The sequence below is a fragment of the Nicotiana tabacum genome, chromosome 5 (genome assembly GCF_000715075.1).
Source record: "Nicotiana tabacum cultivar K326 chromosome 5, ASM71507v2, whole genome shotgun sequence".
NCBI lineage: Eukaryota > Viridiplantae > Streptophyta > Magnoliopsida > Solanales > Solanaceae > Nicotiana > Nicotiana tabacum.
In genome coordinates this window covers 85,357,128-85,372,485 of record NC_134084.1, presented here as the reverse complement: position 1 = coordinate 85,372,485, position 15,358 = coordinate 85,357,128, and the positions used below count along the sequence as shown (strand labels likewise).

Below are 15,358 nucleotides of genomic sequence, written 5' to 3'. Positions count from 1 at the left end.
GGACTAAAACAAGCATCCAAACAATGACATACAAAATTTGACCAAACAATATTGTCAAATAGTTTTAAAATAAATGAATGTGATAAATGTGTGTACATTAAAAATGTTCCAAATCACATAGTCATTGTTTGCTTATATGTGGATGATATACTGATAATGAGTAATGACATTGCCAACATAAATGCGACTAAGCGCATGCTAACTGGCAAGTTTGATATGAAAGACTTGGGAGTTGCTGATTTAATTCTAGGAATTAAGATCCATAAGACACCTCAAGGTCTGACATTGTCACAATCTCATTATATTAAGACAGTACTTGAAAAATTCAAGCACTTAGGTTTTAAAGTTGCAAAGAATCCAATTGACGTGAATCTTGCATTAGCAAAGAACAAAGGCCAAAGCATATCACAATTGGATTATGCTCATATGTTGGGTTGCTTAATGTACATCATGAATTGTACACGACCAGATATAGCTTGTGCTATAAGTAAATTGAGTCGATATACGAGCAATCCAGGTCAATCTCATTGGATGTCAATGAAATGAGTTTTGGGATATTTAAAACATACCCAGGGCTTTGCTTTGCACTACAGTAAATATTCTGCAGTGATTGAGAGATACTGTGATGCAAATTGGATCACCGGTTCAGCTGATTCGAAGTCCATAAATGGATATGTATTCACTATTGGTGGAGGAGCGGTATCTTGGAAGTCGTCCAAACAAACTTGTATTGCCTGCTCTACAATGGAGGCTGAATTCATAAATGTAAATTGCAAAGATTGTATTACTTTTTCGATAGACAGTCAACTAAGCTCTAATTAGTAACACAATATGGAAAATAAAAGGCTCCTGGCTACTATAAAAAATTTTCCACGTGAGAATGCTTGAACAAAGAATCAACCAATCTATTACAACTTAATCCTAAACTAGAACGTGTGAAAGCATATTGCGATCATCATCACACCAAATCTAAATTCTTAATATTCCTAGCACAACAATGTAACCCCCTAACAAAACTAGCAGCAGAACCACAAGCCTCAAATGTTGATGATCCACACTTGTACAGAAAGAATGGATCTTCCAGCAACTCTTCAGCGGATGGCCTAACAGACATTGGAAGCAAACACTTCTCAATGATATCTTTCAGTTTGGAGTCTTTTACCTTTCCAAGAGATGCAGGCTTTTCACCAGTGATATACACTTCCCTAATTATTTGCCCCGGATTGCTGCATTCCACATATGGATATTCACCAGTAGTCATCTCAAGAAGACACATCCTGAATGCATATATATCCACCCGTTCATCATATTCATTGTCTTGGCCATGAATTGAGGCGTACCCTTAACCTCCTTTGCGAAATCACACTCCATAAGACGAACCGCCAACCCAAAATCTCCAAGCTTGACCTCCTTCCCACCACCATGAACAAAAATATTGTCACACTTGATGTCTCTATGGATAATCTTCGGGTTCTGTCCATGAAGAAAGCTCAAACCTTCAAGAATCTGCCTGCTCCAAGTCTTGATATTCCCCAGATCAGCACAACTCCCATTATTACTCTTCAACATATGCTTGTTCAAACTGCTTGAGAGGAATAACTCTCTGATTATGTTTAGGGTTTTGGACTCGAAATCGAACCAATAAGAGAAACACTTCATAATCCTTTCATGGTTTAAGGAATGAAAAAGAACAACCTCAACGAACAACTTTTCTGGTGTTTTTAATAATGCTTCATCATCTTCTCCATGAAAAACAATTTGGTTCCACGCATCCCTAGGTACACCTCTTTAAAAGCCCCTCTACCTAACATGTCACTGTATCTAACGAACCTATCACATGGAGATTTCTCTTCAATTCTGTGTACCCTGTAACTCATCGTAACTTAAATTCAGACTTTAAGAAAATATAGAGATTGAGAAAAAGAGTGACGTGAGTGGAAAAAAGATCAAAGTGGGTGTTCAGAGAAGGCTTCAATTGCAGCTGAGAAAGAATCCATAACCAACATAAAACTTGGCTCAAATTGCATGATGTTTGATACGTTCATAGGGGACATTGTTAATGATAATCTCAACCTTTTCATCTCATGAATTTATACATTAAACTGAATGAAAGAAGCAAGAGCAATGGAAAACGATGAATTGGGAATCAAAGTACGAGATTTATGTAGTTATATTTTTTTTTCGTTGGAACTTAGTAGGTATATATAGGCAGTAAATAGGGAATAATAGAAATTCCTAATTGAGCCCAAGTAGGATTAGTGATCACGCCCAACTATGCCTTGTAAAAAGGACTAAGCGGTTGTTGTAAATATAATTCGATTTACAAGTCCGGAGTCGAATCTCACAGAGAACTAAGGATTAGCTATAGCTGTTCAATATCACCAAGAAGACAAGCTTGAACAATTCCTAACTTATAAATATTAAAATTCTTGTGTTTAACTAATTAACTAACAAATTAAAATAGTAAATTAACAACTAAAGATGCTAAGGGTTAGAGACAAGACTAAGGAGGTCTAGAGTTATGATTTTCCCTATTATCGGAATCCTTCCCGCTACGTTTTCTATAAATTCGCCAAAGTATTCTCTACCGATCATGAGCGACCTGACTGTCGTAACTTTCTCCTGAGTAATTACCACAATTTGCTAGACATATTCTCCCAAATTACGCTAGCTGGCATTAAGTATGGCTCACTCGGATCGCACCCAAGATTTCGTTACCCATAATCCCACCTTTAAACCCTTCGTATTGATCCCTCATATACGTTAGGAGTGATGTTGTTCAACAACTACCTAAAAATACACTCTCTCCCGAGTAATACACACTAAATAGGCACAGTCGATTGAGAGCTCTTCAACCAACCACAATAATAACGTAATTGAACAAATAGAGAAAATACTACGACAAAACTATATTATAATTAACGTAACATGGAAATCATCCTCCAATAGGTTCTGTCAAAACCCTAGATAACAAATTAGCTATTCATAATAGTATGCAAAACTACAATACTAGAATCCATAACCAATAATGGAAATAGGAAGAAGGAAGTAAAAAACTCATAGAAGAATTCTTCGCCTTGTTCCTAGTGTGTTCTTGCCTCCTTAGGTCGAATCCCCGGTCTCCTTAGCCTCCTTAGGTCTAAATTATGTCAAAAGTACACAAAATACCCTTTTTCCATATCCATGTATATATACCAAGTAGGGTCGGGCCCAAACAATTATACCTTCTCCTACGCAAAAAAAGACACTTTTCCCGGACATGACGTGCGCGGCCGCGGATCAACCGCGGATGGGCCGCGCATATTGACCAGTGTTCTGCCCTATTTGAGCGGTCAATGCGCGGCCGCGTACTTGACACGCACGTTTCACCCTGTTATGTTTGGAATTTGGAAAAACGTAAAACATGAAAGTTGTAGCCCTTTGAGTTATCTTGCCAACCATATATTGTAGAGCCCAAATGGAGTTCTGAGATAAAATTTATGTGTATTTTACTAGACAGTATGCAATATGCCTACTCGATTCGTCGTTCGTTCTTAACTATCATCCGTTGATCCCGAACACGATCCTGGCTTAATTCTTTGGACTTTTACTCAGACTTCAAAGCTCCAAATCACTTGAATTCATTTCATAACATCTACATAGCTCGAAATCACTCCTACAAGGCATAAAACACACCATTAATGCAAAAAACTAGCAATTAAAGCTCAAACTCAATCAAAGTGCAGTAAATTGGAATGTAATAATCGACTAAAATATGGAATTATGGCCTATAATCAACACCCCACACTTAAACTATTGCTCGTCCTCGAGCAATCAAACTACACTTTATGTATACATGACCTTTTTAAATAATTCTTTTAACTAATCACACCAAGAATATTTAAAATAGACTAAGCACAAAAGTATAACATCTTCACCTCAAGATTTGACTCACAAGTACCACGCATTATTCATAACTCACCCACTTACTCTAACATAGAGGTCAATGATATTAGCTTTCCTTCATGAACCCAGTGCCCTCATACAACAAAAGAGAGTAGTTCCATACACAATACAATTTAAGAACAATTAGGAACTCTAGATAGAAAAAATTCACTCACTCTCAGAAATAACATTCATATGCCACAAAAGATGCACCACAGGCTTGCCCGTAGTGTACTACTCTACTAATTGAGCTCATTCAGTCTAGGATCAAGTAGGACTTTAATTGGTTGTAATGTAGGATGCGGGTCGGGTATGATACATTTAGATATAAGAGTGACTACACCTCCCTAAGCACTTTAATACATATACTTTAACACTCAAGCCCATGCTTATGTCAAACCATGACTCCACCTTCACATCAATATACATCAACTCCCAATTTATTTAAGCACAATTACATCAAGAATTACCCCTTATCAATGAATATTTTTCGCAACAATACAACTATCTTTTTCTTTCTTTTCTTTTTTAATTCAAGTGGCTTTTATTTTTTAACCACAATGCACCTTTCTCCTTATTTCATTAGTTCCACTCAAAAACCAAAACAACCACCCCACACTTTAACTTTTACACAATTCGTAACAATTCAAGTGCTCATGAGAGGTGAAAAGGTTCAAATAGATGGTTAATTCAAACAATTGGGTAAGGCTTGTAATGTGGTTGCCAAAGAAACAGGATTACAGACTCAAAGGGGTTAACTACGGTACATAACAATTAGGCAGTTAAAATATATATATCTGGCTTAACAAAAAAACGCCTATATCACTTTCAAGACTGAACAAAACTACTATTTTGCTTTGCAAACATACGGGGCAAGTTCTAGACATCAAATGCAATGTACATAATAACACAAAACCTTACACACACATGGAACATAACTCATTCAGGATTGGTTTTTTCTCGAGACACTCTAGTCAAAGCAGTTAAGCAAAGTTAAGAACATACTCCCTCCGTTCCAATTTATGTGAACCTGTTTGACTGGGTACAGAGTTTAAGAAAAAAATGAAGACTTTTGGAATTTGTGGTCCTAAACAAGTCCAAATGGGGACCAGAGTATTTGTGTGGTTATAAAAGCAATATTATTTTCGTCTCCTGATTATCAGTAACCCGAATTTCTTTCTAGCTTTGACCAAAGACCCAGATTTTTGGTTAAACACTATATACTCAGCTTCTTGGTTTTTAAAAATATAGGTAGTTTTGATTAATGTATAATGTAGTAAACAAGATTTGATGAATTATTGTTATACATGGATAGGTGAAATTATTTCCTACTATAATCAAGTCCTTGAAAAAAATCAATTATAGATAATAACCTATACTAAGTATGGGTACTTGGTAACATGCGGTAGAGAGCTCATTTGTCAAGTTTTTGTTCCTTTCATCTTTAAAAGGAAAACTGAGTTTTATTTTGTTGGGTTCTTACTCTAAGTGATTCTATGCTGTCGAATTAGCTGGAAATTATTATACAGAAGAAAGTTAGGAAGGACCACTTGTGTTTATTCTTCAATAATTAATGTATCTTCCTCTTTTTATTTGCTACTAATGTAAGGAAAATGTAACACAACAGCTTCATTCATCCCCACTTCTACCTTTATGTTACAAAAGTACATGTAAAACTGGTAGAGAATATGACCATACCAGCCTACCCAAAGACTGGATGGAGAAGATTAATGTTTCAGAATGCTGCTAGACCTAAAGCCATTTTCAATATGTGGTTGCAATGTCAAGGAAGACTCTTAACTGTGGATAGACGGAAGAAATAGGGACTCACTTGTGTACGCTGTCATGTTTGGAGAGTGTGGACATGCTAAATGGGCACAACTACATAACATTATGATAACCACATGAGAATTGTCTTTCCTTTCTGTTATTTGAGAATTAGCTAACTGAGAACTGCTGTGTAGTGCTGCTCTTGGTGATTAATGATAATTTTAATTACCAAAAAAAGCCTTACTAGTAATAAGCAGCGACGACTCCTTCACAATGAAGGAATTATTGGATTCTGATGATGATGTTATTGCAGCAGACTTAGGTTGGATGCCCATTCAATAGGCAGGCTCCTTGAATCAAGTTATTAAGTCTGTTGCTAATTAATTAAGCATGAGACCAGGAATAGGAAGCATATATCATTAGTTATATATAGGTAGTTTGGATTACTGCAGTATGGAAACAGAAGATGAATGGTTAGTTTGTGAACATGAATAGGTGAAATTCTTTTATAGGTAACTTTGCAAAATTAAGTATGAATACTATGGTAACATGGAAAGAGAGCTCATCCAGAGGCGGAGCCAGGATTTGAAGTTTATGGGTTCCGAACCTGCCACCGAACTCAATAACTTATTTAGTTACTGGGTTCGCAGTTAAACATTTATATGAGAAATTATCAGCTATGTCCATTTATAGGTACCTCATTACAAAAATTGACCAATTGATAAAATATTACTAACATTAGCCAAATTAGCCAATTAGCTATTTATAACAAAAAAAATATCAAATTTTTGCTTTGTTTTGAGCGGATGTTATTAGAATAGATTGGACACAACTTAAGGAGCTTGAATCTCAGTTTTGGGATGATTTTGTGAAGTTTTGAGGTGGTTTGAATTGAAAATTCGGTAAAAACTGAACATGAAAAAAATGATGTGTATCATACTGTGTATCATTTGTGTATCACATATGTATCATATTTGTATCTATTGTGTATCACATGTATATCCATGTATACCTGTGTGTGAGATACATGCGTGATACATGTTTGATACATGTATCGCAGAAGATATTTTTGAACTCGATTTAATTACGAATTTTGATACAAAACCAGTCCAAATCACCTCCAATCTTCTTCAAATTTTGTATATTGACTTATCTATATATTTTCAATGAATTTCAACTATACCTATTGAAAAAGTTCCTTTTTTGTTTAGATTTTTGGAATATTGTTTATATTTTTTGTATTTCATCACTTTAGTTGCTACCTCATCCATAAAATTTCCTTTCTGTCTTGTATCTAGTGTTGCTAATTACGCTTAAAAATATGGAAGGTGATTTTTGCATGTGATTCTTTGAGAGAAAGAACTCTATTATTTGGTTTTTCAATTTTTGTTGGCTAGTTTTGGTAAATCTATGATTAATGGCTAGAGGTTGGTAAGTTGAGATTCATTTGGGACATTTGTGTAAGTTTCCCTATTTATATATATTTAGTGAATTTTCTAATACAAAACAGAATCTAAGCAAAAATTACTGGGTTCGTCCGAACCCGTTAATCATACACTACCTCCGCCCCTGGTGATCCGACCCCTTCGACGCTTTTTTCGCTGTATACCCCTCCATCCTTCGGAAGTGGAAGAAAGGGTACTCTAATTTGAATACATAGTAGGACCCCAGAGCTCATCTGTCAATTTTTTGTTCCTCTGTTCTTTAATATGAAAAAAAAGTGAGTTCCATTTTGTTTGGATTCCTAATAATAAAGTGATTCTATGCGGTGGTAGCTGGAAGATATTACACATAACAAAGCTTAGAAAGATGAATTATTTACTACTTACTTTAAAGTGAGAAAGTTTGTTTTCATTAATTAATTCGATTGCTTCTTGTAATTATGATTTAAAGCTATCCATTAATTAGTAGTTTGAAGTGTACAAAAAAACTGATTATGGTCTTTATTCATCATAGGCTAGTTAGTACTCACTAGTCAATACTCCCACCTTTCACTTTTAATTATTTACGTTTGACTTTGGACTCCTTTAAGAAGAATAAGTGAAATATATATTTTACAATTTTATCCATAATAATAATAATCTTTTAAAAAATTTAGGGAAATGATTTGGAGATAATTGAGTTGGTAATGGTAAGGGTTAAAGAGGAAAAAAGATTGTCTTTTTCTTGATTTGTTAAAATAAATAAGTAAAAGTGAAACATAATTTTAGTACAGTGAAGTGAACCGATAAAAGTGAACGGAGGGAAAGTGTAATATTAGGAAAGTGTTAACATTTCAACGACCTCATTCATGGCCACGACTCAAACAACAAAATATATACAGGACTTTTAATTTACGTAGAGATATCATCCCAAGTCAATCATATCTGCACGCATAAAACAAAGCTTCACCTGAATCACTTAAATAACTGTGTCACAGCAGCTGCTCCCCTCTCAGTATAATGCCCCTTGTAAAAGTTCAAATCCTGGATTCGTTTTTGTACGCACTTCTTGAGTTACTTTGTCAGTACATCTATACATGACCACAAATTCACCTCGGTCAAGCTCAGGTCCTAGTTCATGTCGCCTCAATATATTCAGAGGCAGTTGGATTTTCCATATATATATAGTAAATAGAAAATACTATTGGATTATTTGGCTTATCTCCTCCCCCCCTCCTCTGTCTCTGAAATACTTGATAACTGCACAACAATTAACCATAAAACAGATCTTCAAAAGCTAAGTTTTTCAAAAATTTCAGCCAAGAGTGGTCTCAAGATCTTAACTTCCCCACCAAAATTATAGAACAAAATACTTTAATTCTCACATGGTAAATATGATGACTCGACAGGTCATCTTATGTTTTAGAACCACATCCTGTGTCCCAAAGCCATATCTTATTTTAGTCTTTCTCGTTTTACGTGCGCGGTCCGGATATTTTTTTCGAAGGCTTACATGTTAAAAACTGATAAAAATAAGAATTTTGCCTTAAAAATTCATTTGAGTTGACTTCGGTCAACTTTTTGAACAAACGGACCCGAATCCGTATTTTGACGGCCCGGTGGGTCCGTATCGTAATTTGGGACCTGTGCGTATGTCCAGAATCGATTTCAGAGGTCCCTAGCTCGAGTTATTAATTTTTGTTGTAAGTTGAAAGTTTAATGATTTTTAAGAATTGACTAATATTTGGTCTTGTTGTTACCGGATCCGTATTCTGGTTCCAAAATATGGTACATGTCAATTATAATATTTATGACTTGTTTGTGAAATTTGGTGTGAAATGGAGTTGGTTTGACGTGATTGAGACGCTCGGTTGTGAAAATATAAGTTTTAAAGTTTTCTTGAAAACTTCATTTGATTTGGTGTTCAATTCGTAGTTCTAGGTGTTATTTTGGGGATTTGATCGCGCATGCAAGTTAGTATAATATTTTTGGACTTGTGTGAACGTTTGGTTTAGAGCCCCGAGGGCTTGGATGAGTTTCGGATAGGCTACGGAGTGATTTGGACTGAGAAAAATCTGGTTTTCTGCAGCTTCAAGTGCCTTCTGCTTTCCTTCTTCGCGTTTGCGAAGGTACTCTCGTAAATCCAAAGGGTGAGCTGGGATGGGGGATGGTTTTATTCTACGCGAACGCGAGGCCATGGTCGCGAACGCGGAGCACTAGGGGGGTCTGCTCTTCACGAACGCGACCGGCAACACGCGAATGCGTAGAGTTATTGGAGGTGGGCTTGAGATCAGTGGGTTATTCTACGCGAACACAAGCCTAGGCTCGCGAACGCGATGACCACGGGGGATAGACCATCGCGAACGCAAGCAACTCTTCGTGAACGTGTAGGCCTTTTGGGCCTCTACCTTTCTCGAACGTGGCAGGCCCTTTGCGAACGCGAACAAGGCTTGACGCCAGTGATTAAAACAGACCTGAAAATTGGATTTTTACCATTCTTTCAAAATTTCAAAACTAAAAGACCTAGATGCGATTTTCCCAAGAGATATTCTTCCCCAATTTGTTGTTCAGTGATTCTAACGTACTTTCTTTCAATTACTCATTACATTTCATGAGTCATCAACCTAAATTCTAGGATTTTCATGGTGGAAATTGGGGATATGGGTAGAATTAGGGATTTTTATAAAATTAGAATTTAGACCTCGAATTGAGGTCAGATTTCAAAATAAATTACATAATCGATCTCGGGGGTGAATGTGTAAATGAATTTTGGTCCAAACCTCGGGTTTTGACCAAGCGGGCCCGAGGTCGATTTTTGACTTTTTGGAAGAAAGTTTCGAAATTCTAAATTTATGCATTGTAATTGATTTCTTTAGTAATATTTGATATTATTGAGTCAATTGCGGTTAGATACGAGTGATTTGGAGGCGGATTCTAAGATAAAGGCCTCGATAGAGCTTTGAATTGATTGCAGAGTGAGGTAAGTGTCGTGGTTAACCTTGACTTGAGGTAATTAGAAACCCTCAGACTATGTGCTATGTGAATTTTATGTGAGCGGCGTATATGCGAGGTGACGAGTGCTTATACGCTGCCGAGTTATCTGTATTACCTGATTTTCCGCTTTTCCTTAATTGTCTCTTTCACTGTCTTAACTGTTATATGATCTAAATGCTTTCCATGCTTTACTATTACCTGTTAATGATGTTAGACCTTTTCATAATTTCATGATTTCCTACTATTTGACTAAATTGACTTACTAGCACCTTTTAATTATCAATTACTGGATTGGTTTCGTTGAGTAGTATCACTTATGTAGATTCCTGTGTTGTACAAGGTTTTCTTTTCTGGTTCAGTTTGGTATTTATTGATCGTAAAGGTTTCGTGGTTGAACTATTAATTTGACTGTGTACGTTGAGTATTTGATACTGATATGGTGGGATCGGGTTGCACACCGCAACATGTGGAATAATGGTGGATTGATATGGTGGAAGAAGGGTGAATTTTGTACTGATACGGTGGGATCGGGTTGCACGCCAAAACAAGTGGAATAAGGGTTGATTGATACGGTGAAATAAAGGTAAATTATGATACTGATATTGATATATGGTGGGATCGGGTTGCGCGTTGCAACAACCTATGTGTTTCTATTTCCTTGATCTGTGTTGGTTTTCGGTATTTTCACAGTGAGATTGGGTTGCACACCGCAACAATCTATGTGATTTCATTTCTTGAGCTGTGTTTGATTTTCGGTATTCTCATTTGAAATGCTAAGGATTGGTAATTCTGGATTACACTGGTTTATAACTTGAGGTTGTAGTTATTATTTGTAGTTGACTTTTCTTATCCTGTTCCGTATTTCCTTTATCTACCTTTATTATATACTGCGTATAGATTGCAGTGTGAGTTACCCGCTTTAGCCTCGTCACTACTTTGTCAAGGTTAGTCTCAGCACTTACAGGGTACATGGGGTCGATTGTACTCATACTACACTCTGCAGTTCTTCTGCAGATTTCGGAGTCGGTCCCAGCGGCGGCTATTAGCGTGCTTGGATTGATGAACTCAGCAGAGACTTGAGGTACAGCTGCTTAGCGCTTGCAACTCCTGAAGTCTCCTTCTCTTCCTTTATTTAGTTGTGTATTTTCATTCAGACAACTTTGTATTTATTTCAAACCCTTGTATGTATTATTCTAGTAGCTCGTTCACTTGTAATACCAGGTCCAGGGATTCGTAGAAGATATTTGGTAATTTTAGCTTCCGCACTTATACTTTAGATTATATCAGTTATTCAATTCTTTCACATCATTTAATTTAAATTTATAAAAATGGATAAACTATTCTAACATTGGCTTGCCTAGCAAGTGAAATGTTAGGCGTCATCGTGGTCCCGATGGTGGGAATTTCGGGTCATGATAAGTTGGTATCAGAGTACTTCGTTACATAGGTCTCACGAGCAAACTTAGTAGATTCTGGAGGATCGGTACGGAGACGTCTGTACTTATCTTTTAGGGGCTATGTAGTTAGAAACAATTTCACATCTATTCTTCTCTATCGTGCGACTTTTATTCTATCAATGCTGATTGAACCCTTCTATTCTATTCTCTCGCGGATGGCGAGAACATGCACCGTATCATCAGCTGGACAGCAGCCGGAGCCCCCAACAACAGCTCTTACGAGGGGCAGAGGTCGCGCCAGAGGCCAAGGCAGGGGCAGAGCTCAGCCTAGAGCTCGAGCAGCAACACCAGTGGCGAAGCCTCGGGTGGAGTTTGACGAGGTGTTTCCAGCCCAGACTGTGCCCGTCAGACCAGCTCAGGTCCCGGAGGGGTTCATCGCCACCCCAATGCTTCAGGATGCTTTGGTCCATTTGGTGGGCCTTATGGAGAGTGTGGCCCCGGCAGGCACATTTCCCATGGCACCAGCCGTCTCTCAGGCTGGGGAAGGAGCACAAACTCCCGCTACTCACACTCTAGAGCAGATGGCTCCCCAGTATCAGACTCCAGCAGCCCCGCCAGTTGGAGTAGTTCAGCCAGTTGTTATAGCACAGGCCGGTGGTGGACATGCTATGTCTCTTGAGGGTTTATTAAGATTGGACAAGTTCACCAAGCTTTTCGCTGATCACTTCAATGGTACACCTTCTAAGGACCCACAGGATTATCTTGACCACTGCCATGAGGTGCTACGGAACATGGGTATAGTTGAGAACAATGAGGTTGATTTTCCTGTGTTTCAGATGATGGGTTCTGTCAAGAGATGGTGGAAGGATTTTGAGTTGACCAGACCAGCTGGGTCTCCTACTTTTACTTGGGACCAGTTCTCTCAACTATTTCTTGAGAAGTTCCTTCCTTTCACATTGAGGGAGAGTTACAGCAGGCAGTTTGAGCGTCTCCGGCAGGGCAGTATGAGACCCGTTTTGTGGATATAGCCCGTCATACCATTATTCTTCTTCCTACCGAGAGAGAGAGAGAGAGGGTAGGAGGTTTATTGAGGGACTCGATCATCCTATCAAGCTTTAGATGGCCAAGGAGACTGGGGCTGAGATTTCTTTTCAGACGGCTGCCAATGTTGCTAGGCAGATCGAGGATGTTCTTTCATAGGAGAGAGGGTAGGAGTCCGACAAGAGGCCTCATCATTCCGGTGGATTTAGTGGCACCTCATTTGGAGGGAGGGGTACTTTTGGTTGGGGTCATCCTCCCAGGCCATATCAGTCAACGCTTCAGGCATCCCACAGTGCTTCAGGGAGTCATGGTCCTTATGTGCCTCATTCTGGGCAGCCAACCTACAGTGCACCACCAGCTCCTATCAATGTACCTCCTATTTAGAGTTATTACCATGGTTATTTGACCCGTTCGGGTCAGTCTCAGTTTTAGCAGCCACAATACCAGGATGGATGTTTTAAGTGTGGTGGTTTCAGGCATATCAATAGGACTTGTCCGAGATTATTGATCGACATGCCACAACATAGTTCTCGTGCTACGATTCTAGCACCGAGTGAACCATTGCTCACTTAGCCACCTAGAGGTATGGGTCAGGCAGCCAGAGGTAGAGGTCAGGCAGCCATAGGTAGAGGTCAGGCCGTTAGAGGTGGAGGTTAGGCTGCTAGAGGTGGAGGCCAGCCAGTAGGAGGCCGTCCTAGAGATGTGGTTCAGAATGGTGGGGCCCATCATCGATGTTATGCTTTCCCAGCGAGGCCTGAGGCGGAGTCGTCTGATGCTGTTATCATAGGTACTATTTCAGTTTGTAGTAGAGATGCTTCAAATCTATTTGATTCGGGTTCTACTTATTCCCATGTGTAATCCTATTTTGCTTCATATCTGGTTGTGCCTCGTGATTCTTTGAGTGCTCCTGTGTATTCACACCTGCAGGAGATTCTATTATTGTAGATCGTGTCTATCGTTCGTGTGTGGTTATCATTGGGTTCATTGAGACTAGCGTAGATCTTTTACTTCTCGATATGGTTGATTTTGATGTCATTTTGGGTATAGATTAGCTGTCATTGTATCATTCCATATTGGATTGTCACGCCAAGATGGTTACCTTTGCCTTGTCGGGGTTTCCTCAACTAGAGTGGAGAGGGACCCCTAGCCACTCTACCAGTAGGGTTATCTTTTATGTAAAGGCTCGGCATATGGTCGAGAAGAGATGTCTACCTTATTTAGCTTATGTCCGTAATTCTAGTGCGAAGGTTCCTTCCATGGATTATATACCAGTTGTTCATGAGTTTCCTATAGATCTGCGGGGGATGCCACCTGACAGAAATATTGACTTTTGTATTGATTTGGCTCCGGGCACTAAGCCTATTTCCATTTCGCCATACCGTATTGCCCCGCCAGAGTTGAAAGAATTAAAGGAGTAGTTGCAAGATTTGCTTGATAAGGGCTTCATTAGACCTAGTGTCTCACCTTGGGTGCACTTGTGTTATTTGTGAAGAAGAAAGATGGATCAATGAGGATGTGCATAGATTATCGGCAGTTGAACAAAGTTACCATCAAGAACATGTATCCATTGCTGAAGATTGAGGACTTATTTGATCAGCTTCAGGGTGCCAAGGTGTTTTCGAAGATTGATTTGAGATATGGCTACCATCAGTTATGGATTAGGGCATCCGATGTCCCTAAGACAGCTTTTTGGACTCGGTATGAACATTATGAGTTAATAGTGATGTCATTTGGGTTGACAAATGCCCCGATAACATTTATGGATTTGATGAAGGGGGTGTTCCATCATTATCTGGATTCCTTTGTGATTGTGTATATTGATGGTATCTTGATCTACTCCTGCAGTAGAGAGGAGCACAAGCAACATCTTCGGATCGTACTTCAGACTCTGAGGGACAACCAACGATATGCTAAGTTATCAAAATGCAAGTTTGGTTGGACTCAGTCGCTTTCTTGGGGCATGTTGTATTAGAAGAGGGTATTCAGGTGGATCCTAAGAAGATTGAGGCAGTTTAGAACTGGCCTAGACCCACTACAACTATATAGATCCGGAGTTTCTTGGGATTGGCGGGTAATTACCGTCGATTTGTGGAGGAATTTTCATCTATAGCAGCCTCGTTGACTAGTTTGACCCAGAAGGATGCCCCATTTCAGTGGTTAGATGAATGTGAGGCAAGCTTTCAAAAGCTTAAGACTACTTTGACTACGTTGCCAGTTTTGGTATTGCCAACAGGTTCGGGATCTTATACAGTATATTGTGATGCATCTCGTATTGGAATTGGTGCGGTATAGATGTAGGATGGCAAAGTGATTGCATATGCATCGCGGGAGCTGAAGGTTTACGAGAAGAATTACCCTGTTCATGACTTAGAGCTGGCGGCCATTGTTCATGTGCTAAAGATTTGGAGGTACTATCTTTACGGCGTGTTGTGTGAGGTATTTTCGGATCATCGGAGTTTGTAGTATTTGTTCAAGCAAAAGGAGCTCAATTTGAGGTAGAGGATGTGGTTGGAGCTATTGAAAGATTATGATATCACCATCTTGTATCATCCTGGGAAGGCCAATGTGGTGACCGATGCCTTGAGTAGGAAGTCAGTGAGTATGGGCAACCTTGCGTACATTCCAATCGATGAGAGACCTCTTGCATTAGATGTTCAAGCTTTGGCCAATCAGTTCATAAGGCTAGATGTTTCTGAGCCCAGTTATGTTCTAGCTTGTACAGTTGCTCGGTCTTCCTTGTTTGAGCGCATCAGGGAGCGGCAATATGATGACCCTTATTTGTTTGTCCTTAGGGACATAGTGCGACACGGT

The 15,358-nt window shown here is 38.9% G+C and overlaps 1 protein-coding gene across 1 annotated transcript; it reads right to left on the bottom strand.

The window, feature by feature from the left end:
* Window positions 1–958: 958 nt before the first annotated feature.
* LOC142180844 (serine/threonine-protein kinase WNK8-like) lies at window positions 959–1,569 on the bottom strand. The gene is made up of 2 exons (XM_075252939.1): window positions 1,367–1,569; window positions 959–1,277 (listed from the first exon to the last, which is right to left on the bottom strand). Exons 1-2 carry the CDS (start codon window positions 1,567–1,569, stop codon window positions 959–961), a joined length of 522 nt encoding a protein of 173 aa, XP_075109040.1.
* Between the last annotated feature and the right edge of the window lie 13,789 nt (window positions 1,570–15,358).